The 25,022-nt window shown below is 42.5% G+C and overlaps 1 protein-coding gene across 1 annotated transcript; it reads right to left on the reverse strand.

Moving 5' to 3' along the window:
* Positions 1–444: 444 nt before the first annotated feature.
* Positions 445–23,494, reverse strand: LOC307162108 (Y+L amino acid transporter 2). The gene is made up of 10 exons (XM_079877182.1): positions 23,008–23,494; positions 21,441–21,949; positions 17,853–17,978; positions 16,844–16,988; positions 5,321–5,444; positions 5,108–5,211; positions 4,926–5,022; positions 4,283–4,432; positions 4,010–4,193; positions 445–1,008 (listed from the first exon to the last, which is right to left on the reverse strand). The coding sequence occupies exons 2-10, from the start codon at positions 21,946–21,948 to the stop codon at positions 914–916; spliced, it is 1,533 nt and encodes a 510-aa protein (XP_079733308.1). The 5' UTR covers position 21,949; positions 23,008–23,494; the 3' UTR covers positions 445–913.
* Positions 23,495–25,022: the final 1,528 nt, after the last annotated feature.

A 25,022-nucleotide genomic window follows, 5' to 3' on the forward strand; every position in this document is an offset into this window, starting at 1 on the left:
ACTGACAGAGGTGTGAGACAGGTGGAAATGAGACAATTTCCTAAAAGGTTTGGATTGTCTCATGTTGTTCTGCATTGTGCGTCAGAGGCTAAACTCATCTCTCACAATCACCACCCTGACATCTGACACTGGAGCTCCCATACTGCCATAGTTTTCTCTATTTTTAGCTTTAGCCATCTGGAAAAATCACCCAAGTCATGGCGCGCTGAACACAACGTTTTCAAAATCATCCCGACATTTCAAATAAAACCAGTAAGGCAGAAAAGCAGATCAAAGCTGATCACGTTCTCACAAATTACGCAAACCCTCGGGACACCCGTCTAAGTGATACTTCCTTCTTTCAATTTCAAATGAACAAGGGACATCAAATACAGACAGTGTAGTTATCATACAGAAAAAAGCGCACTGAAATCAAATGGACAAAATCATTTGAAAATTCTTCCGTTTTGTACTAAAAGAAATGTGCATTTTTATTAAAAGAAAGTCCCACCAGTCTATGTTGTCTCAAAAAAGTTTAGTTAACTATCCAGTTGTCCAGTGTTTCTGCATATTCCAGCTCTTTCTCCTATTTTTCTGTTCAAGACTCAAATCAAAAGCAGTTTCAATGTCTCCCAGTATCAGGCACAATCCTCTTCAGTCAGCAAGCTCCATTGAGACCTTGACAGAATGGCAGACATTATTGATTTTGATTCACAGTTATTAGTGATCCTTGAAGAAACACTGAAATAGAATAAATCACACAGTATTGTGCTTTTCAGTTACACTGAGATCTCGGAGATATCGTTGGAATTTGATCTCTATGAGTACTAGAAGTTTTATAAATCCATGAGGTATTTGCTTTTGACAAATAGTTTTTTCTCCCTGTGATGCAGAGATGCAATCCATGCTCCAGGCGCATCCTCTTCAGATAAAGTTATTGAGTCTTCGGTTCTGCCAACTTCTCTGGCACCATATCTAAGTCGGTTAAGCAGCAGTAGCACATGATCTGAGCATATTTGGTGAAAGAATCTGTCACAGAGGAAAGAGAGAGAAACACGTTGGTGGGGATAAAAAACTATAGAATCACACGAAGAAAAAAAAATATATATATAAATATATATACACATAATAACAGTAAGCATGATATGTCAGTCACATAGCCTTCTTTCTTTCAGACTAGAACATTTTGTGATGGTACGATCTCATAAAACATTTCTGAGTCTGTATTTGAGGTCCGTCTTCAGACCAAAAGAAAACATCTATAACCTCTCTTTGGTTTTCATTTAAATAATAGATTCACACAAAAATGCATATCAGTTAAGCAGAACTATGAACTTGCATGAACAATAGTCACATGTTTGTTGTGGTGAAGTGGTGGCTGCTATGGTTGTAAATCTTTTACCACATGACTATATGAAAAAAAAAAGAAAAAGAAAAGAGCTGACATGTTTCCTTTTACTGATTCTTTATATTCCAGTTACCTAAACTAAACTAAACACATTTTTTTAAGATATTAGCAGAAAAGTATTTGTGTCTTTCTCTGATCTGTGCCTTTATAACAGTAAAAAATTAATTTATTGTAGGCTCGTTGTCATGTTAAAGTCAAACTATTAAGGTCATTTTAAAACAATCAAGGAACTTCGTTTTCTGACACATATCCAAAATTTCTCTTTAAGGAATAATTGTTTTTGTAAATGTCTGCACTTCCTAAGACTTACCCACTTAGTTTTCCTGCTTTAAAACAGTGCTTATTGATAGCATTTTGAAATTTGTGATGACAATGAATACAACTACATATATTCTTGACCCTATCCCAACATTTATTCTTAAGGGGTGTCTGTCATCAAGTAGTCCCCTCATTTTGAATTGTGAACACCTCCCTTACTACTAATATTGTTCCAAAAGCACGTGAGGTTGCAGATATTACACCAGTCCTTAAAAAGCCTGGAAGTGATAAGTCTGACCTATCAAATTACAAGCCTATCTCAAATCTTCCCTTTCTCGCTAAGGTTTTGAAACGTGTCGTTGTGGCACAACTCCATTCACACTTGTAATTCAACAAGCTTTTTGAACCTTTTCAATCTGGGTTTAGAAAGGGGGACAGTACAGAGACCGCCTTGGTTGGAGTTATGAATGACCTGCTTGTCTCAGCTGGCTCTGCAGCCTCTATTTTGGTGTTGTTAGACTGAGTTCAGCATGTGACACATTGTGTGCCACTCCATTCTGCTCAATAAGCTTGAGAGTTGGTTTGGTATCTCTGGTACTGTGCTTAAATGGTTGAAATCCAACCTTACTGATCGTTCCAGTTTGTTGTCTTGGGAAGCAACAAATCTTACATTGGGGGATCCTCAGGGATCTGTCTTGGGTCCTATACTTTTAGTATTTATATGCTTCCTAATCATTAGGAATTATCACTTCTATTATGCTGATGATACCCAAAAATCGAATTGTTCCAAGACAGAGGTTCTTCTTATTGGCATACCAGCAGCTATTCATAAAGGTAGCATTTTTAAATTGATTATGGATGATGGTGTCGTATTGCCATCTACTCAAGCTTGTAACCTTGGTGTGATTTTTGACGCTCATTTGACATTAGACTCACATATTAAGAGCATCACAAAATCTGCATTTCATCATCTCAGAAACATTGCAAGAATTAGGCCTTTCCTCACATTGCCTGACGCTGAAAGGCTTATTAATGAGTTATTTCCAGGATTGATTATTGTAATGCACTATTTGTTGGTTTACCTAATAAATCTACCAAACGGCTGCAGTACATCCAGAATTCAGCAGCACGTGTTTTCAGTTATACTCAATTACGTCAGCACATCACAGACATTATTTATAATCTGCATTGGCTTCCTGTTCAGTCGCGTATTGATTTTAAAACTCTCACTCTAACATACAAATCTGTACATGGAACGGATCCTTCTTATATCTGTGATTTAGTTACCCAAACACGCCTTCTCGTTCTCTTCGCTCTGCTGATTCTTTCACTCTTCAGCAGATCTTTGTAGATTACAATCTATGGGGGAGAAAGCTGTTTCTGTGGCTGCGCCCAGGCTGTGGAATCCACCTCCTCTACTGTTAGAAATTCTCCCTCATTAGCGAGTTTCAAGTAGTTGCTAAAAACCCATCTTTCTGCTTGCATAGATTAACATGATTAGTATTTTATTTAGGGCTGTCAAACGATTAATCGCGATTAATCGCATCCAAAATAAAAGTTTGTTTTTACATAATACATGTGTGTGTACTGTGTATAATTATTTTCTATATATAAATACACACACATGCATGTATATATTTAAGAAATATTTGCATGTATATACTGTGTATATATATTTATATTATATATAATTTATATTATATATAAATATTTTATATATAAATAACACATTTTCTTAAATATATATATGCATGTGTGTGTATTTATATATAGAAAATAATTATACTCCGTACACAGACATAAATTATGTAAACACAAACTTTTATTTTGGATGCGATTAATCGCGATTAATCGTTTGACAGCCCTAATTTTATTGTTTTGATTAGTTGTAATGATTAGTAGTTTTTGTTGTTTCTTTGTTGTTTCAATTTATTGCTTCTTTGTACTGTATCATTTCTATAATTCTGCATTTTATTTGTTTTATTCGCTATAGTTTGTATCGCTTTGGGTACTTAAAAAGCGCATTACAAATAAAATGTATTATTATTAATGTTGGTGGTTGTTAAAATGCATTCATCAGTCTGGCATTAGGAATTTTGTAGCTTAATGTTTTGGTAACACTTTATTTTACAGTCCTTGTTATGTGTGTTACATGTACCCACTGTAGTAATAACAGTTAACAGTAAGTTATGCATAATTACATGCAACTATACCCTAAACCAAACCCTAACTCTTTAGAAAGTACATGTAGTTAAATACTATTCCACAGTAGCCTACTTAACTGTGTAAATACATTGTAACAAGGACCCCTTATTACTTTTTTATCCCCTCATGTGAATCAATGTGTAATATGATTATCCTCACCATTGAGTTTACTGATCCATTTTGGCCTTTTCTCTTTGGGCAAGTAGATACACAGGTAATAAACAGGCACTCCAGACAGTGCGATGGAAACTCCTATGAGGGAGTTAATGGTGTCGCTGTACAGAGGCACGATCACGAGGAACACACTGCACAGGCAGTAGACGAAGGGAAAGAACAATGAGAGCTAATGAAGAAAACAAAACAAAGTCAACAATATGCGAATATGCAGAATATGCAGATGTGAATACTGGAGCGCTGAATGGATCTAGTTACCTTGACAGGTCTGTGTCTGTCGGGCTGAGTGAAGCGCAGGTAAATGAGTCCGGCCACGGACAGACCCACATACAGCCAGTAACTGAAGCTGAAGTAGTTGATGAGTTGAAACACATCCTCCACACACAAGAAGATCAGACCCATAATGCCCTACAAACACCCACAAATACAATGCTTATCATTGCCTATTCAGCAAGACGACGGCCACATTGATAAGCGCAACATAAAAAAATGCACCTTTAAACATTCAACAGCAGAAAAATGATTGTTTAATTATAAAGGCAATAGAAAGACATCAGTAGGGGTGTCAACTTGTGTTGTTTCCGGGTGCAAGCGGTGAACCATTGTAAATTTTCGATAACAAAGTTTGCAAAGTCACTAAGTTTAATTCCCTAGACCCTCTTACTCTTGAACCCCTCCCTTCAAATACACCACGATCAAAGCACTTTCCAATAGATAAAGACCTGCCATCGCCACCCCCCATCCCCCCATTCCCCCCTAAATACATCCAATGACATAAGTACAATGGGTCGTGAACACCATTTCATGTGGACTTTACCAACTGATTATAATGTAGCATCATATTATCATGGATATTCTGGTCCAGTGAATTGATACTTGGAGAAAAAGGCAAGAGACTTACATTAAAGAGGAGTGCAGGTACGGGAGTGTAGCGCTCAGCCTGGATCAGACTTAAGCTGATGGGAAGGTGGCCTTCTCTCGCCCCCACAAAAAACAATCTAACATAAAGATACGCAACATCTACTATAAGCATAAATTATTACTTGAAAGTCATTGTTGTTTTAACTGGAACCAAAGTTTTACCTGGAGGCGGCAATGATGGAGGCATTGAGTCCTCCATAGCAAGACATGGCCACAGCAATGGGAACGATCCAGCTAACGGGACCTAGCACCTGATTCCCAAATGTCTACAGATGGGGACACAAACTAGATGGTTTAATCAAATGATGGTGTAATTAATACAATAAACTCATAAAGACTAAAGATCACATATTTGATACTCTGAAAGATCCTTACTACAGCCACTGCATCACTACCCATGAAAGAAGGCATGTCCAGAACTACGTAGTAGGCCACGTTGGTCAGCAGGTAGATGATTGTCACTATTGGCATGGAGATGGCTATAGCGATGGGAAGGTTCCTATGAACGATCAAGGAGAAAGATTAAACACTTAAAGCCCCGATATACTTCAAACGAAATCGAAGAACGAACTGATGTGATGTCATTTCGAACAAAATCGGGCCGAAACGGAGTTCGTTTTGGGAGTTCGAAACAGATTGCCAAAGGGAATTTTCCCGAAAAGTTCGCTCCGGCTGCTAAACACCTTCGAAATCCCATTGGTCTATGGCGATAACGTAATAGGTAGGTGTGCGAAGAAGCTCCGCCTTCTTTCATGTGAAAATCTTTTCTGGTTCATTTGGCCTGTTCAGTCTGTCGAGGTCAGATGTCACCCGCGAGTGAAAACATGAACACACTGGAGGAGCTGCTTTATAGTAGAAAATGAAGTTGTACTTCTGATGAAAAGAGACACTGACACTGTTTTTCATGTTTAATATGTTAAAGCTGCTTGATTTTAAGCCATCTATTGTATAAATAAACATGACGTGACTTTACTGGAGTGCTGTAGAGCTCGTGCAAATGATCATATGCTTTTCTAATGCTTTATTAAAATGCTTGCTGTTTTCTCTATTTTGTTGTGTGTTTATTTTGTTATTGAGAGGAAGGCGCACAGCCCATATTTACATATTTATCTAACCGTTGCTCTCAGCAGTGTGGGCGGCGTCAGATGTTCAATAACAGTATATCGCTGGTCACGCATTTCGAATTTCGTTTTACCCCTAAACAAAGAACGAAAAAGAACTTTAGGATGAATAATATTATCAGGGACAGGATTTATTCATTTTTATGTTGTTTTGGATAACATTATCTTCTAAATGAATAAATGTTAATGTAAATGTAGAATGATAAACACACCCAATGTGTTTGTCTTACAATGAGTCCACTGGTCATGAAGTTATTCACCAACAGGACCAGATGGAATCTACTGACACTTGCATTAACTGAGCTAATTTTGGAACCTCAAGAGTACAAAGCAATAATAATCAGATTTGCCAACATACAGAATAAATTAAGTGGTTGAGATGCGCATTATTGAGAATTAAAGTTTGATGACAAACTTTGATGTTGGTTTGACAAAGCTTTGTCTGAAAGGTTGAAATATCGTAAACACTGTAAACATGTTCAAGTGCATTGTTAACATGTTTTAACAAGTTAATAGCATGAATTAACACATTACTGGCACATTTTAACATGCTGCTAGCATGATTTAGTATGGTGCTAATATGTTTTAAAATGTTTCTAGCATGTTTCTAACATGTTTTTAAGTCCCCTTGTAGTCAATAATTCAATCCCTTAAAACTCATCTCTGATCATCAAAATTACATATTTAAATGTATTTGAAAATGTATTGTATTCATTGAAAAAAAAATTCTTCATGCCTTAAAATAGCTCGACTGTAACTACACCCTTGCCTCATTTAGTATGTGCAAATTAGCCCCGCCTCTACTCACTCACACCAGCTCAGAGATCCACTCGGTGATGTGATTGGTAACAAGGTAGTTTTAAGGAGAAAATGCTCAGCAATGGTGTTGACTTATGAACTTGCACATGGTTTGTCTTAAAGCATATTAAAAACACCACATAGACATATAAACAACATTAAAAACTTGATTTTCACCACAGGGTGAAACATGTTGGCCTAGGATAGTTGTTAAGCTTTGCGACTGTTTGGCAGCTTAAATACTGTGTCCCAATTCAGAGGCTGCATCCTTCGAAGGCCTTGAAGGTCGGACCAACCTGTAACGTGGCTGCTGCAGACAAGAGGCATTAGATCCAAGTGCAGTAAACATTTATTAAAACAGGACAACTGAAATAACTCTAGACAAGGAACAAGACAAATCCAGACACATAAACAGGAAGCTACAACAAACGCACATGATACAACCATATATTGGCAACGCTAGACAAGGAACAAGAGAAACACTGGGGTATATTATACACAAAGAAAAACAAGGTTAACAAGATAACAAGGGGGAGTGACTAATTGTCATGGGAACACACAAGGGTAACCAAGGGAACTAACAAGACACACCTGGGGAGACTAATAAACATGAAAAACTACAAATCATGGCATCAGACAATAAATAAAAGTCCTCACAAAAGACAGGGGAACACAGGCTGGGATCATGACACAAGCATTGTTAAATGGGACGGTCTTACCTACGAAGGATTGATCTTGTCGCCTAGCAACTGTGACAGCTGAGTGGCAGCAACGTTTAAAAAGTTATATATAACTGTCTGAAAACAAAACAGGGTTCAAGACCTGTCTAAATATGTTCACCTTGTTCTTCTTCTTCACATAGTAAAGAGTATAAACTATATAAAATCACATTTTAGTAAGACATACAAGTCAACATTTGTACAGCTTTATATACATTTATTTTTTACATTTGTATCATTAGATATTTGAGTATGAATTTGAGTTGAAACCCAGTACTTGCATTTAAAATTTTAATGTCTCTCAAAAAACTGGCGTGCAATGAATTCTGGGGTAGGCTATCTGTTGTATCCTTCGTTGCCTAGGAAACGAAAGCCGCATTTCGAGGCTACGTTTGAAGGAGCATTTGAATTGGGACAGAATTCGTTGTGACGCTGTGACACAATCTGCCTTCGAATGAGCCCTCGAAGGATGCAGCTTCTGAATTAGGACGCAGCTTATAAGAGGTTATTGTAGGAAAGTTTTGAACCCTTCCATGAAAGTCTATGTGAATTTCGGAATGTTCGGAAGACCAATACAGGAATTCCGTGAGTCGGATCAGTTAGAAAAGATATAGCAACCCGAGTCAGAAGAGTCTGAAGGTCTGACCCTAGTTTGGTGGTGCTAGTTTTAAATCTCTAGGAGGAGATACTGTTTAAATGTTGTCTCAGAAATGTCGGGACGGGTGAACGGAGGACTCAAAAGCAGAGGGTTCATGAAACAGAGATTATTTGAACACTTCAGGGAACAAACAACCTCCAAAGTGTAGTAACACATGTGGACAAAAGGGAGCTCCAGAGACGTCCGTACAGACACCTGTGGACACACAGGCTGTGGAAACCAGCGCCCAACGGGACAGGGAGCGAGACGAGACAGAGAACAGCAAGCACACGACCATCTGTATCACTCCTCATCTAAGCGTCCTGGGTACAGCAGCAAACAGAGGTCAAACACAACACAGATCCAAAAGCAGATGAGACAATGCACACTAAAATCTACTGACAACAAGGGGCAGACAGAGCAGAGAACATAAGGGAAAAGGGAACAAGCCATAGGTGAGGGCAATGAGCTGCAGAAAATGACAAGACAACAGGGAAAGCCGATGATGCACCCTGAACCGTGACAAGGAGGAAGAAGAAGAAAGAGGAAAGAAGGAAGAAGAAATAGCAAGCAGATTTTGGTTTTGTCAAGCCAACATAATTAAAGGGGTTTCCAAGTCTATGGCATCCCCTGTATAGAACTGTATAGAACAGCTAACATTTGATTTGGTCTCAAATATAAACTAAATATAACAGTTACAAAATATTTATTTAAACATTATATATATATATATATATATATATATATATATATATATATATATATATATATATATATATATAAGATGCAAAATTATCACTAGATTCATGACAGGTGCACTCGCACATATTTTTTCTTACCTTCATTTGATGTTCATGAATCCGAATGATTCTAAATGAGGAAGCACATGCCCACTGCTGTAATTTGCATAAAACACACCCAAACCAAGTCCATATAAGAACTCGTGCACTCCCGCCCGAGAGCATGTGCAAGCACGATCTTTAGAGTAAAGTGTGCCATTCTCAAAACCAGCTAAAACACAAATAACTTATACACTCACTGGCCACTTTATTAGGTACACCGTGTTCAACTGATAGTTAACGCAAATATCTAATCAGCCAATCACAACTCAATGCGTTTAGGCATGTCGACATGGTCAAGATGATCTGCTGAAGTTCAAACTGAGCATCAGAATGGGAAAGAAGGGTGATTTCAGTGACTTTGAATGTGGCAGGGTTGTTGGGCTGGTCTGAGTATTTCATAAACGTTTCGGTTACTCACGTAACCTCTGTTCTCTCTAGAAGAGGGAACGAGTATTGCGTAGTTGCTACGCTACGGGAAAGCCTTTCTTTCTCGAGATACTGAAGCCAAAAATTATCCTTAATTTTTATAATCTTGTCAACGCAGTGCGGCAGCCTGCAGACCTAGGGCGAGCTACTAGCGTGCCCATTGGCTGCCCTGCGGCAACTGCAGCAGCCTACCGCTGAGCCCTTGGCGTGACGTCACGACCAATGAGCGCGCTTGGCGCGCTTAATGCGTCACAGCCCGCGAAAAGGGGTGTGGCTTAGCGTATATAAACAGGGCTCGGAGGCTGCTTCTCTGGTTTCTGTCGCATGAAGCGAAATGAGCTCGTGGCGCGAGCACGGCGGGCTACGCAATACTCGTTCCCTCTTCTAGAGAGAACAGAGGTTACGTGAGTAACCGAAACGTTCTCTTACGAGAGGTTCTCTCGTATTGCGTAGTTGCTACGCTACGGGAACGCCCTTGTCAACGCCGTGCGCGCCCAGCATCCACTGAATGAGTCCCAGGGAGAGCCCGGGGAACGTGATAGCGGAGAGCCGGGCGGCCCAAAGAGGGCTAGCGCCGTACATAAGCACACACTAGGGGGTTAGGAGCGGCACGGCCGGTCCGAACTGACAATTCCCTGCATAGTGCAGCTCAACCAGTAGAGCTAAATCACACACCGTAGCCCGCGCACAGATAGTGGGCCGGCATACGCGAGACTTAGACTGATAACACTTTCGCCTGCAAGGCGGGAACATCCAGGTTGTAAAACCTAACAAATGTGGAGGGGGAGGCCCAGCCTGCCGCTGCACAAATGTCATGAATGGGAATCCCGCTGGACCACGCCCACGACGAGGCCATGCCTCTGGTGGAGTGAGCTCGAATGCCCAATGGGCACTGCAGGTCTTTAGACGCATAAGCCACAGCAATAGCGTCCACTATCCATCTGGACAGGCTGTGTTTCGAGGCGGCGAGACCCTTGGTGCGCCCACCAAACGAAACAAAGAGCTGATCCGAGCGCCTGAAAGCGGCGGACCGTGAAATGTAGTTTCTCAACGCCCTGACCGGGCAGAGGAGATTACTACCGGCCTCGCTGCCGTGCGTTGGCAGGGCTGAGAGGGAAATGACCTGTGCTCTGAAGGGAGTGCCCAAAATTTTGGGAACGTACCCATGCCTCGGTCTGAGAATGACTTTGGAGTCATTAGGTCCGAACTCGAGGCACGCGGCGTTAATAGATAACGCGTGAAGGTCTCCCACTCGTTTGACTGAAGACAGTGCTATCAGAAAAACGGTTTTGAGCGTGAGGTATTTCATATCCACAGTTTCCAAGGGTTCGAAGGGATGCGCTCTCAGGGCCTCCAAGACCAGAGAAAGATCCCACATAGGAACCGCGGGGGGTCGCGGGGGGTTCATCCTCCTGGCTCCCCTAAGGAAGCGGATGACGAACTCGTTCCTTCCTAATGCGCGGCCCCGCTCTGAAACAGAGAGCGCTGAAATGGCCGCAACATAGACTTTGAGCGTGGAGGGGGACCTGCCCGCGTCCAGTAGCTCTTGAAGGAAACACAGTATTCGCGATACCCCACATGTCTGTGGATCGAGCCCCTTAGCAGTGCACCATCTGTTAAACACTGACCATTTCGACATGTAGAGCCGCCTCGTAGAGGGGGCTCTAGATTGTATGATCGTGTTCATGACCCCGTCTGGCAGATCAGCGTGTAATCGTTGAGGCTCCACGCATGCAGAGACCAGCGCTCTGGATGGGGATGCCATATCGAGCCGCGGGCTTGAGAGAGAAGGTCTCTCTTCACCGGTATCGGCCAGGGGGCTGAGTCTGCCAGCTGTATTAGATCCGGGAACCAAGCTTGGTTCTCCCAGCATGGGGCTATGAGGAGCACTGAGTGGCGCGCTTCCCTGATTCTCTCGATGACCTGAGGCAGCAGAGAGACCGGGGGAAAAGCGTACAACGGGCCGCTGGGCCAGGTCTGGGCCAGCGCGTCCTCGTTCTTCGAGAAGAACTCTGGGCAATGAGCGTTGTCTTTTGACGCAAAAAGGTCGACTTTCGCTTTGCCGAAACGGCGCCACAGTGACTGGACTGTTTGGGGGTGTAGAGACCACTCCCCAGGGGGAACGTTGTCCCTGGACAGTCTGTCGGGACCCTCGTTCAGGTGGCCAGGCACATGCGCGGCTCTCAGCGAGCGCAGAGGGTGCTGAGCCCACACGAGGAGGCGTTCCGCCAGGGTGCAGAGCGTCTTTGATCTGACACCGCCCTGGCGATTCACATAGGCCACTACCGATGTATTGTCCGTGCGGACTAGAACATGGTGACCGTGGAGGAATGGGAGGAAGTGTTTGAGCGCTTTCTCGACCGCGAGCATCTCTAGACAGTTTATGTGTAGGAGATTCTCCTGGTCTGACCAGCGGCCATAGACCGGTCTGCCTTCGAAGAGCGCTCCCCAACCTAGGTTGGAAGCGTCTGTCGAGACAACTTTCCGGTGTGAAATCACTCCCATAGTCACTCCCGTGAGATACCATTCGGCTGCCAGCCAGGGCTGCAGGGCTGAAATGCAGCCCTGATTCACTCTGACTCGCAAGCCGCCGGCCGCCCAGGCTCGGTGGGGCACGCGCGCTTTCAGCCAGCGTTGAAGCGGGCGCATGCGCAGTAAGCCCAGCTGGAGCGCTGCTGCAGCTGAGGCCATATGCCCCAAGATACGCTGGAATGTCCTCAGCGGAACCCGGCTGCCTATTTGGAGGGATGCGGCGAGGAGGCGGATGCGGCGCGCGCGCTGCTCCGACAGTCTGGCCGTCATAGCCACCGAGTCCAGTTCTATTCCAAGAAAGGAAATTGACTGACGGGGCGATAGCGAGCTCTTGGTCCAGTTGACCGAGAGACCCAGCTCCTCCAGATGGCTGAGAAGCGCTGTTCTGTGAGACACAAGTTCCGTCTCTGACTGCGCTAGAATAAGCCAATCGTCCAGATAATTCAGTATTCGCATTCCCTGTTTTCTCAGGGGAGCGAGGGCCGTGTCCATGCATTTCGTAAATGTACGGGGTGCCAAAGACAGGCCGAAGGGCAGGACTGTGTACTGATATACTCGACCGTTGAAGGCGAATCTCAAGAATGGCCTGTGACGGGGAGTTATCTGGATCTGAAAGTATGCGTCTTTTAGATCGAGAGAGATAAACCAGTCTCCTGGGCGAATCTGCGCGAGGATTTTTCTGGTTGTGATCATTTTGAACGGCCGTCTCATGAGGGCTTTGTTCAGATGTCTCAGATCTAAAATAGGTCTTAACGCTCCGTCCTTCTTGGGTACGAGGAAGTAGCGGCTGTAAAAGCCCGACTCGCTCAGAGAAGGATGAACCTGTTCTATAGCCCCTTTGCGCAGCAGCTTCGCTATTTCTGCTTGAAGCAGGTGCGCAGCTTCTGAACTCACTCTCGTCTCCGTCTGTGCTGTAAAGCGCGGAGGGCGACGAGCGAATTGAAGCGAATAGCCGTGTTTTATAGTATTCAGCACCCATTCTGACGCGCCCTGAATCGCTTCCCATGCTTTCGCATGCATAGCTAGGGGTCGAATGGTCTCTGGGTTCAGATCGCCGCGCTGCGCGGGATGGGGAACCTGTATCAGAGAGGATGGAGCGGCGTGCGCGCCGCTGGTGCTCGGACACGGGGGCTGGTAAACAGTATTGGCCGACTGAACAGCATTCAGTAGCTCGGTCCCATCGGATGGAGCGTGATTTGCTGTCAAACATCCCAGGCGCGAGAGTGGCGTGGGGATTGTAATGTCTAAAAGTGAGTGCGCGTGCTCGTGAGCGGGCGCAGAGTTTACACTTATGACATGGCCAGTGTTTGGGAGCTTTAGAGGGTCTGTGACCCAAGGTAACTGACTGGCAGAGCGAACAGCGGGTAGGTGTGAGCACAAGGTTGTGGGCACATTTTCTACACTTAATACTCGAGCGGCTTGCGTCCGCTTCATGAGAGAGCGCTCTGTGCGCGTTACCATGGGGACCCTGTTTGTGTGAAGCAGTGAGCACATGGGAGTGGGCACATTTTCTACACTTATAATACTCTCGGCCTGAGCCGTTGTTGCCCGGGGTAACCGAGTGGCAGAGCGAGTTACGGGTAGATGTGAGCACAGAGTTGTGGGCACATTTACTACACTTAGTACTCGAGCGGTGTGTGACCGCTTTATGAGAGAGCGCTCTGAACGCGTTACCATGGGGACCGTGTTTGTTTGAAGCAGTGAGCACGTGGGAGTGGGCACATTTTCTACACTTACAACACCTTTGGCCGGAGCCGGAAAACCCGAATTTACACTCTTTCTGAGATTTATTTGGGCCGCCGTAAAAACGGCGTTTGTGTGCAGGCGAGCGAGTGGTGTTACTGGCTCGTTGGCTGCGGTGTAAGCTGCTGCAGTAGCCTGTACTGAGGGGACTGACAGAGCTGGGCGTTTTGATGGCGGTCCGGCCGCAGCGGGACTCAGCCATCTTTTCCTCCCTGCGGGTGCTAGGAGGACTTCGCGGGCTCAGACTTCAGCGTTATCTTGGGACGCGGACCCCGGGGGGGCGGCGGTCTGTGACGGCTGGTTGAGCGCGACCTAGGGCGGCCGCCCTGGCGTCGCTGCGAAGCAGTTGGTGGCCGAGACGAGCGCTGTGTGGAGCTGCGCGCAGGAGGCTGAGCTTGAGAGTGGCCTGCGGCTGGGCTCGAGCGGCGGGGCAGGAAGAGATTCATAGCCTGCGACGCCTTCTGCACTTCAGAGAAGCGGTCCACAATCCCGCTGACCGCAGGGCCGAAGAGGCCAGTGGGCGAGAGCGGGGCGTTGAGGAAAACAGCGCGTTCTGACTCACTCATATCCGCCAGCGTCAACCATAAGTGTCTGTCGATGACGGTGAGCGCGGCCATAGATCTGCCGATGGCTTGTGCAGCGGTCTTGGTAGCGCGGAGCGAAAGGTCCGTCGCGCTGCGCAGATCTGTTAAGGCTGTGTGATCCGAGCCCTTCTCGTCCAATTCGCGGAGGAGGTCGGCTTGCAGGATCTGGAGAACAGCCATCGAGTGCAGGGCGGAAGCAGCTTGGCCGGAGGCGGCGAATGCGAGGCCGGCGAGAGCTGATGTGGTCCTGCAGGCTTTGGACGGCAGGGCAGACTTTGAGCGCCATCTAGCAGACGGCGGGCAAAGGTGCGTTGCCACCGCTTCCTCAACGGAAGGGATGCCGGTATATCCTTTCTCGGCGGCCCCGTCCACCTGGGAGAGGGCCGAGGAGACAGATGAGCGGAGTCTAGCGGAGAAGGGCGCGTTCCACGACTTCGATAGCTCCGCGTGGAGCTCGGGCAGGAAGGGTGCTGACCTAGAGGCTGGCGCTTGGCGGCGGCTAGGCAGAAAACACCCGTCGAGTCGGTTCGGCGCGGGCTCCTTGGGTGGGGACCAGTCTAATCCCAGTCGGTCGACCGCTTTGGTGAGGAGGCGGATAAGCTCCGCGTCAACACTGGAGCGGGACCTGCCAGACTCTGGAGTCGAGGAGGCGGAGCGGTGAGAGCCCGACCACTCCTCGCTGTCCGAAGCAAGCAGAGAGCAGCTGTCAGCAGCGTCATCTGCTTCATCCCCTAAGGCGACGGCAGTGCAGGCAGTGCAGGCAGTGGCCGGCCGCTGCGCGTCGGTGAAGGGCGGGGGAGAAGGAGAGAGCGAGGCTCGCGGGAGGGGCTCCGGCGAGCGCTCAGCTATAACCACCGGCTCGGGAGGCCTTTGAGAGCGGCGTTTCTTCTTTCGCGGCCCTGAAGAGGCAGCCGGGGAAGGTGGAGGATCATCAAACATGGCGAGTCGAGCCCGCAGGGTCGACATCGGCAAGTCCTCACACTGTTCGCAGCCGCCCGTGGAGAGGGCGCGGGCTGCATGGTCGAGGCCCAGGCAGAGAGCGCAGACCACGTGGCGGTCTCCGTCGCTGAGCGAGGCTCTGCACGAGCCACAGGATGAGCGAGGCATTTGCAACAACGCCTCGCGCTCTTTTAGATGCAAAGTGTGTCGCGGGGCGAACACACACACACATACAACACAGAGCAGTAAAAGGATATATTCGCCGGATAGCGAAGCAGGCAGGGAAAGCTGAAGGCGGCGAAGGCGGCCGGCGTCCTCAGGCTGAGATCCTCGGCGTGCTGGTCGCTTGATTCAACGGCGGCTTCCTCAGAGAGCAGCGATGCGAAGAGCTTCGCTGAAAAGACAGAAATCAGAGAAGCAGCCTCCGAGCCCTGTTTATATACGCTAAGCCACACCCCTTTTCGCGGGCTGTGACGCATTAAGCGCGCCAAGCGCGCTCATTGGTCGTGACGTCACGCCAAGGGCTCAGCGGTAGGCTGCTGCAGTTGCCGCAGGGCAGCCAATGGGCACGCTAGTAGCTCACCCTAGGTCTGCAGGCTGCCGCACTGCGTTGACAAGATTATAAAAATTAAGGATAATTTTTGGCTTCAGTATCTCGAGAAAGAAAGGCTTTCCCGTAGCGTAGCAACTACGCAATACGAGAGAACCTCTCGTAAGAGAACTGCTGATCTACTGGGATTTCCACACACAACCATCTCTAGGGTTTACAGAGAATGGCCTGAAAAAGAGAGAATATCCAGTGAGCGGCAGTTCTGTGGGAGTAAATGCCTTGTTGATGCCAGAGGTCAGAGGTGAATGACCAGATTGGTTTGAGCTGATAGAAAGACAACAGGGTGTCCCAATTTTTAACTGAGAACTATTCAGTAATTCAAATAACCACTCGTTACAATCGAGGTCTGCAGAAGAGCATCTCTGAACATGTCGAACCTTGAATCAGATGGCCTTCAAATCATCTCAAACTGGTTTCTTGAACATGACAGTGAGCCCCTAAACTCAAATGGCCTCCACAGTCTCCAGACCTCTGGGATGTGAAGGAACGGGAGATTCTCATCATGGATGTGCAGTCGATAAATCTGCAGCAACTGCATGATGCTATCATGTTAATATGGATCAAAATCTCTGAGGAATGTTTCCAGCATCTTATTGAATCTATGCTAGGAAGAACTACGGCAGTTGTGGAAGGCAAAAGGGGCTCCAACCCGGTACTTAATGTAAAAAAGTGAGGAAACTCGTTGCCTTAAAATTAAGTAGATAAACTTCATGCATAATTGAAAAAAAAAAGTTGTGTGATATTTATTGTCAAGTTCACTTAATTTTTCAAGTTAAGTCAACTGATCAGTTTTTACAGTGTAGCAAAGTGTAGGCTACCTAATAAAGTGGCAGTTGAGTGTATATACTGTAGGCCTAGATGTACAGTTAATGGATAAGAGCCAATTTTACTGTAACATCCAGGTAATGCATTGAATACGGAAAACATGAAAAGGGAAATGCTGAAACCTCTCAGGGTTCTTGATCTCCTCAGTAACAAAGTTGAGCGTGTCCCAGCCAGAGTAGGAGAACAGAGCCGAATAAAGAGCGAGAGCGATGCTGCCCGCCTCCGTGGAGGAACCCTCAAAGGGATGATCAAAGTTCTTTGTCTCTCCTGTGGCGCACATGAAGTATGAGGAACAGAAAAAGAAAATTATTAAGACAGTACATGAAACACCATGAGCCTTTTAAAACAACGAAACCTGTGTAGGTGCAACCTGAGCTATAAATAAGACAGTCACAAGAATGCAAGCATGCAACAGCGGCTTTGGCGGTAAACAGCTTTTGTGAGGAAATAGCTTATCAATATAATAATGATAATGCTTTCTATTCCATGAAGGTAAACAAAATATAAATATTTTAATAAATAAATGTATTCTTTCTATGGCTTCCAGATTTCAACTCATAATATCACTGCCATTTATGCCCAAAAAGGCTATTTTTTAATGAACAGATTAAAATTTTTAACAAGGTTTAATGTGCACTATAGTGACCAGTAATCTGCAGCTACTGTACATTTACTAGCGATATAACAACAAATATAGAATATTATTTACAAGATGAATGCACTAATCCTCAAGAAACTGTGTGTAACGTAAACTGTAACTGACTGTCATAAAGCTCTGAATGCTGGCCAATGAAGTCACTGCCATTATATGATAGGCTGAGGTGCCTCACGTGATCCAAGTTAGCCGTTATGCTTTTTCCAATCGTAAGAGCCACAGACACTCTTATAATCTCCCAATAATAAGACAATCTCTGATTAAGAGCTACCTCCTTGTTCACGTTATCCCAGACAGCATCATAGTGTCGGCCCAGATCCGGGCCACATCTAGTTGGCTACATGTGGATTCCACACTTACCAGAGGTGGGCCGGATCTGGGCCGACACTATTTTGCTCTCTGGGATCTCAATTTCTCTTATTTACGGTGACAAATCCACTTAAAAACATCAGTATCCCCATAAAACGTATTTTTACCGTTAATTATCTTGATGATGCCCATTGTGATGACGAGAAGTAGAGACATGATCTTGGTGTAGGTGAAAATATCTTGAACCAAAGTGCCCCACTTTACATAAGCACAGTTTATGAAGATCAAAATACCTGAGGAAAGAGGAGGAACACATTAAATACATATTGAGGATCAGAACACTTAATATTAATGTTTTAATCAGAAGATGACTCACAATATATTACGTAAGAGGCCTGTTCTTTGTTTTAGTCTATATTTCTCAGAAACCACTTTCCATGCACTTTCCATGAATACAGTACAGGTTGGTGTCCCAATTTTTAATGCTTTTTAAATGAGAACTATTCAGTAGGTTAGATAAACTATTACACAACATAAGATTAAGCATGAAAGGAAGTCATCCAAAACAAATCAAATGCTGATTTTGGCCTGTCCCACCTCAGGGTCTTGACATAATTTCATAATTTTGAAAATCATATTATTGATTATTCATTCTTCATTCTATTGTGATAAAAAATAAAATAAAATAAAAAATTCATTATCAAAACCGTTGTTTAGCTTTGTGCCACATTTGACGTGTAAACACAGAAGCATGATTTTATTATAGTTGTATTAATATTTAGACTTTATATTTTTACTTTCATGTTTCATTTTTAGTAAATTTCGCTATGTTCTTTTGTCATTTTAGTCGTATTTTTATTTTATATTTCTATTTAGGTTTAATTTATTTTTTATGTCAGTTTTATTTATTTATTTATTTCCAGTTAATAATTTTAGTGCTTGAACTAAACTGAACTTGAATTGAACTATTGAATTATATATATATGATTAATAAGTAATGACAACATATATTTTTACATTGCTTTAACTAATAATAAATACTTTTTTTTATAAGTTAAATGAGATTCAACTCATTTTCTAATTTCAGCTTAATGTAATTTAAGTTGAAATGACTTAAACATCCAAGATGATAGTACTTAATTTAAGGTAGCAACGTTTTGTATATAAAGTCATTTAAAATCAGCTCCTTCCTTTTATATTGTATTCTGGATGTTCAGTAATCAAACATTTGACAAAAACAAAACAAAACAAACAAACAAAAAATAAAAATGGCTTTGTGTTTGTAGATTTTTTTCTTTTTCTTTCTGTACTCTGTTCTTGGAAAGTGCCAGGTCCAATCTCAGCTATCTCATGAATTGTGTGTGTTGCTACAGTCTGTCCTCATGCACTGAGTGGATCATGTCCCTGCTTTCTGAGAACATATTTAGCTCTGACTGGAAACTGTGTGAAGGCAACAGCTGCTAAGACGGAAAGAGAAAGAAAAACATCTCTTGTGTGTCGTGTAATAGAGCAGTGAACATTGTGCAAAAACTGAGAAGAGTGTCATTCATCCCTGCTTTGGGTTTCACTTTGCTCAAACTCTGTTTATCTTAGAATACAAGAACCAAAAGAAACATGTATAGATTTGTAGTTTTGAACAATTATGTTAAATAGAAACTCTAAATACTCTCAGGTTTAGATAACATGAGCCATCGACAAGAAAGTACAATCATGGCTTTGGACTTGTAATATAGCTTACCATGGTATTCTTTGAAGAACATTGGAGTATCATGTAAATATAATGGTGTGTGAAGATGGTAATCATTCAGTATCATTGTATTACTCTACTATTTTAGGATGTGTTGTTGATCTTTCACCCGAATACTAGAGTCTGCAACAGTCAAGCCAGCTCAGTCACAAAATAGACTACTACAATAATTTGGTCTGGTTCACAGGCTCCACAACAAGTGCCAACATTCAGCAGTCTGGACTATGATCTGCTAGAACATGTACTAAATATGTGCTACGGTTAATCATAGTGATGGTTGTTATATTACGCAACACCTTATGTGTTGTTGCCGATCATCTTTGTATGCTTCCTGCTAAATAATTTGTTTCTCATAGTACAGGCCAAACATTCTCTTTTTCAATTCATCATGCAGGTAACTATTAACTATTATATGTTAGTTTTGTGTAATAAACTTACTTCTCAATGGTGTTCATAATCTTTCATTTACCTCAATAGCTTGACTCACTTCTGAAACAACTTTCCTTTCCGGTTGACGTCTAAGGCTATGGGTTAATAAAGGCTTGTTGGTTCATTCTGGCATGGAACGATCGGGATGTTTTTCACATCACATTAGGGAAGTACAGTGGCTTACGTATGCTGTTTTATGTTGACTAACAAGGATACTAACAAGGACTAAGAATGATATGCTGTATGTGTCTCGGGGAAATTTAGTGAAGTGAAGAAAGAAAGGGTTTCGTGAGTTGTGAAGTGAAAGACAGCAGAAGGGAAAGATAATCTCAAACACTGCTAAAATCTCCTTCCTTAAAGGTGCAGTAAGTGATTTCTGAGAATCATTGTTGAACACTGTTGATATTTGAAATCAACCCAAACAAACACACCCCTCCCTTTATTGCTCCGCCCCCACAATGACAGTCTTTCTTCAAATCTCCCTCTTGTTCACTCTCTCTCCTCCCCCATCATAAGTGGACACGCCCCCTACTGCTGATTGGCTACAAGTGTGTTGTGGTACTCGGTCCGATCCACTTTCATCAGCATTGAAAATTCTCAGAAATCGCTTAATGCACCTTTAATGCCTGAACAAAAATGTAGAATGTTATTTTGATTTCATCAAGTGCAACATATTCCTGGATCAACATGTTTGTTGATCCTGGAACAACATTGCAATCAACCAATCAGATTTGAGGGGCAAGTTTACGGTTTATGTCAAGTTTAGACTTACAACCAGGGATAAGTGCTTCTACATCAGTGTTATTCACATACCACTTCCCTCTGATTTTAGGGATAAGTTATGGGTAGGGTTAGGTTTAGGGGTAGGGATTGGGTTAGGACTACATTTTCGGACAGGCATGTTGTTCCCGGATCAACAAAATAAGTTGATCCAGGAACATGTCATACTTGGCAAAATCACAGTGACCCAAAAACATAGATAGCATGTTATTGTGATTTCTTGTTTCAACTAAAGGGAAAGTTCTGTCATCATTTACTCATCATCATGTCGGTCCAAACGAGTATGACTTACTGTCTTCTGTGGAACATAATATTTTGAAGAAAGCTAGGAACCAAACCAACATCGGAGCCCATTGACGTGCACTGTATGGACAAAACAACAGACATTTCTCAAATATCTTGTTTTGTGTTTCACAGAAGATATAAGTCATCCAATTTTGGAACGACATGAGGATGAGTAAATTTACATTTAAAAGACAAATTAATGTTTCATGCGTTTCAAAAATACACCATAAAGGGATTTTATGTCAATTCTAATCAGGAACTGAATTGGGTACACACAAAGAGGTCTCAGCCAATGGAATACTTTCGGATGGAAAGGGCACAGGATCTCTCTCAAGAAGAGGCTAACTGGAATCAACCGAAAAGAAATGTCGTTTCAGAGGTGACAAGCCATTACGCTGCAAATACAGATTACAAAAATAATATATTTCTTTGGAACACCTCGAATGACAAGACCAGGAATGTTTAAGTAAGCAAACAAGACTTGCCACGCTGAGCAATGGCAACGAGGACTCACAGAGACAAGCCGCTGCTATGAGTCTCACAGCGTCGTACGGAGGCTGACAGGTGGGGTAGAACGCTTCCACCAGGTAGTTGGCAAACGTCAGCGAGATGATAGCCTGACTGGCTGGCTCCACCAGCAAGATGGACGTCCACAGGCGGATGAAAGCAAGGAAACCCCCAAAGGCCTCCAGGATGTACGCGTAACTAGCGCCAGACTTCGTAATAGTGGTTCCAAGTTCTGCGTAACACAGCGCGCCAAACACGGAAAATATGCCACCGAGAGTCCAGATGACCAGCGAAAGGCCGTAGGAAGCGCTGTACATCAACACGCCCTTGGGCGACACGAAAATGCCCGAGCCAATCATGTTGCCCACAATTAAGCAGATGCCATTGGTGAGAGAGATCTCCCTCCTCATGATCATCTTGTCCTCCTGTAGGTCTGGACCATTGCTGGCTCCAGCTGGTTTCTTCAGGTCCAGGACTCCCCGAGACCCCGGACACAGTTCCATCAGTTTCTTCATGCTGGAGGAAACAAAGGTCAACAGGGTATTACACTAGTAAAACACAATGATGATGGTTTTATTTGGATTTAACATCCCAGTCTTGTTTTTGACTAATGACTAGCAATTGGACTAGGAAATGAGCAAACTACACTTTGTCTACATATCTGTATATTTATATAAAGTGTAATTTTTTTTTTAACATCTCATTTGTGATTGGCATATTAAATAATATAACATGCAAAATATTCAGGTGACACTTCACAGAAAGGTCCTATTAGTTGACGTTAGCATTAGCAATGAGCAATACATTTGTCATGGTATTTATCTTTGTTAATGCTAGTTAATAGAAATACTGGTAACACTTTACAATAAGGTTAACTACCTTAGTTAACATGAACTAAGAATGAACAATACTTCTACAGTACTTATTAATCTTAGTTGATCTTAATTTCAACATTTACTAATACATTATTAAAATCAAAGGTTGTATTTGTTAACATTAGTTAATGAACTATTGTAACAAATGTATTGCTCATTGTTAGTTCATGCTAGTTAATACATTAACTAATGAACCTTATTGTAAAGTGTTACCAAAATACTATTAAAATCTGTTCATTTTTAGTTCATATGAGCTCAAGTGCATTAATTAGGCACTTTTAGAAATTTTTATTTTTAATAATGCATATTAGTAAATGTTGAAATTAGCAAACTAAGATAAGTAAATGTTTTAGAAGTATTTTTCACTAAGCAATCTCATTAACTTATGTTAACAAAGATAAAAAAAAAAATTTGTATTCCGCTGTATTTAATGTTGTCTTGAGCATTCAGCATCAGAAATTAATGTGTAAGACAGTTCAGTCAAAAACAGCTTTAAGTTAATTCCATTTTGTAAATAAGTTGTTAAAATGAGCCAATACTACTACTACTATTTCTAAAGAAATGACGTCAGACTTAAATATTTCACTGGCAATCCCCTTACTAACCCTTGGTTAACAAAACAGCCACTTTGGGGCCAATAGTGCAGGGTCCTATGTAACATTTTAAATGTAGTGGCAAAAACAAACTGGTGTACTTTACCTTTAATCATGTTAGAAGGAATGCTGTGTGAAAAAAACAATCATACAATTGGATTGTGGAGAGGAAGAGCGTACAGATGAGTTATGCAAGTTTCCAGAGAGGTGATGATCCTGGTCAGAATGAAGAAAACTAGACTATCAGGGTCAACAGGATGAGTGCTGTCGCAATCCCAGACCGCAGAGACTGATGTGTTTTTCCACCGGAGGCAAGATGGGTTCTTGAGTTCCCTGGCTATTTTAGGAGGTTTGTACTGAGAGAGAGAGAGAGAGAGTGAGAGAGAGAGACAGACAGAGAGAGAATGCCTGTCTATTGATAGTTCAAGTGGGTTTTGCTGAACAACTTTTACAAAAGAAAGTCTTTGTTATCGGATCTGTTTCAGCTCTGCCTCTAGAATTCAGTGTAAAGACAGACTGCTTCCCCTTTACTAGAGGTGTTTGCTAAGGCAAGCAGCACCATTACTATTGCACAGTATGAACACTCTGACTGCAAGAATTAATCTTGCGCAACTCGTTCTTCAGTTCACGCGACGACACCTCGACTAGTGGATCTTGTTGAGGAGATACTTATTTAACAAATCCACAAGGAGCATTTTTCCCTGACCGATGATAAAACTGGTGAAAAATCCCATAGATTTCTAATACAGGAGACATATTTAGTGACCAGGGCCTTTATTCAGAAGGATTTATCATGATTAGGAGTTCTCAGAAGAGGACTTCTTCAAACCGGTTCACAAAGCTACTAAGAAATGTTTTACTTAGGAAAACAGGGACATTGTAAGGTAAGAGGTGGAGGCAGAGCTCCAGTTGACCACACATTCAGTGAACACACTTGTTTTTTTCCACAAAAACTGATTGGTTGACTTAGAACCACAGTTTGTCACCAGATTCACACACAACGAGAAGTGCAGGCCTATATACAAAGACACCACTCTTTGGGGTCAGTAAGATTTTGTTCATTTTAGTTCATTTTATTCAGTAAGGGTGCATTAAATCGATCAAAAAGACTGTAAATATAGAAATTGATAGACACTTCAAATAGAAATCATGGTTTCCATAAAAAAATATTAAACAGCACAACTGTTTCTAAACATTGATAATAAGAAATGTTTCTTGCACATCAAATCAGCATATTTGAATGATTTCTGAAGGATCATGTGACACTGACACCTGGAGTAATGATGCTGAAAATTCAGCTTTGAATTTACATTTTAAAATATATTAAAAGAGAAAACAGTTATTTTAAATTGTAATATTTCACAATATTACAGTTTGCACTGTATTTCTAATCACATGAATGCAACCTTGGTGAGCATAAGATACTTTTTTAAAAACAAAAAATATGTATATTACTGACACCAAACTTTTAAACAGTGATATATAAATATATACACGACAAGTTTTAGTTAGTAAAGCAATCCATTACATTACACATTTCAGGTGATTACTTTTGATCTGACTCGATTCTTACATAGAACTGAATAGGATAATACTGTACCATATTGATGTAACATACAAAGAAAAAGAAATTCTATTCTATTCTTTGTTATCTACAACATGAAGTGCATTAAATTATGTCAGGGTTTCCCAAACCGGGGTTCTGCAGGGGGTTTGTGAGTTTAATGAAAAGTGAATTAAATCATATTTATATTTAAAAATATAAAATTAAAGTTATAAAAATAATAAAAAATGTTTGAAAGAAAAAAGCTTCCAAAAAGACAGCAATACAGGGTTAAAAGATTCACTGAGCGATAATCCGAATAATATTGTGTTTGTCAGGAGTTTTTCCCGATATGCAGCAGCTAAAATACTAAACATGTTTCATGTTATACATGAAAAATGAAGAATTAGGGAGTGTAATTAGGGATCATATAATCAAAAATACTGATTCTGATTATGAGCATTTTAAAAATGTAATATTATATAATCTAATTACAAGTGTATGTGTGTGTATGTATGTATGTATGTATGTATGTATGTATGTATATATATTAGGGCTGGGGGAATTAACGCGTTAAT

The sequence above is a fragment of the Squalius cephalus genome (genome assembly GCF_949319135.1).
Source record: "Squalius cephalus genome assembly, chromosome: 7".
Classification (NCBI taxonomy): domain Eukaryota; kingdom Metazoa; phylum Chordata; class Actinopteri; order Cypriniformes; family Leuciscidae; genus Squalius; species Squalius cephalus.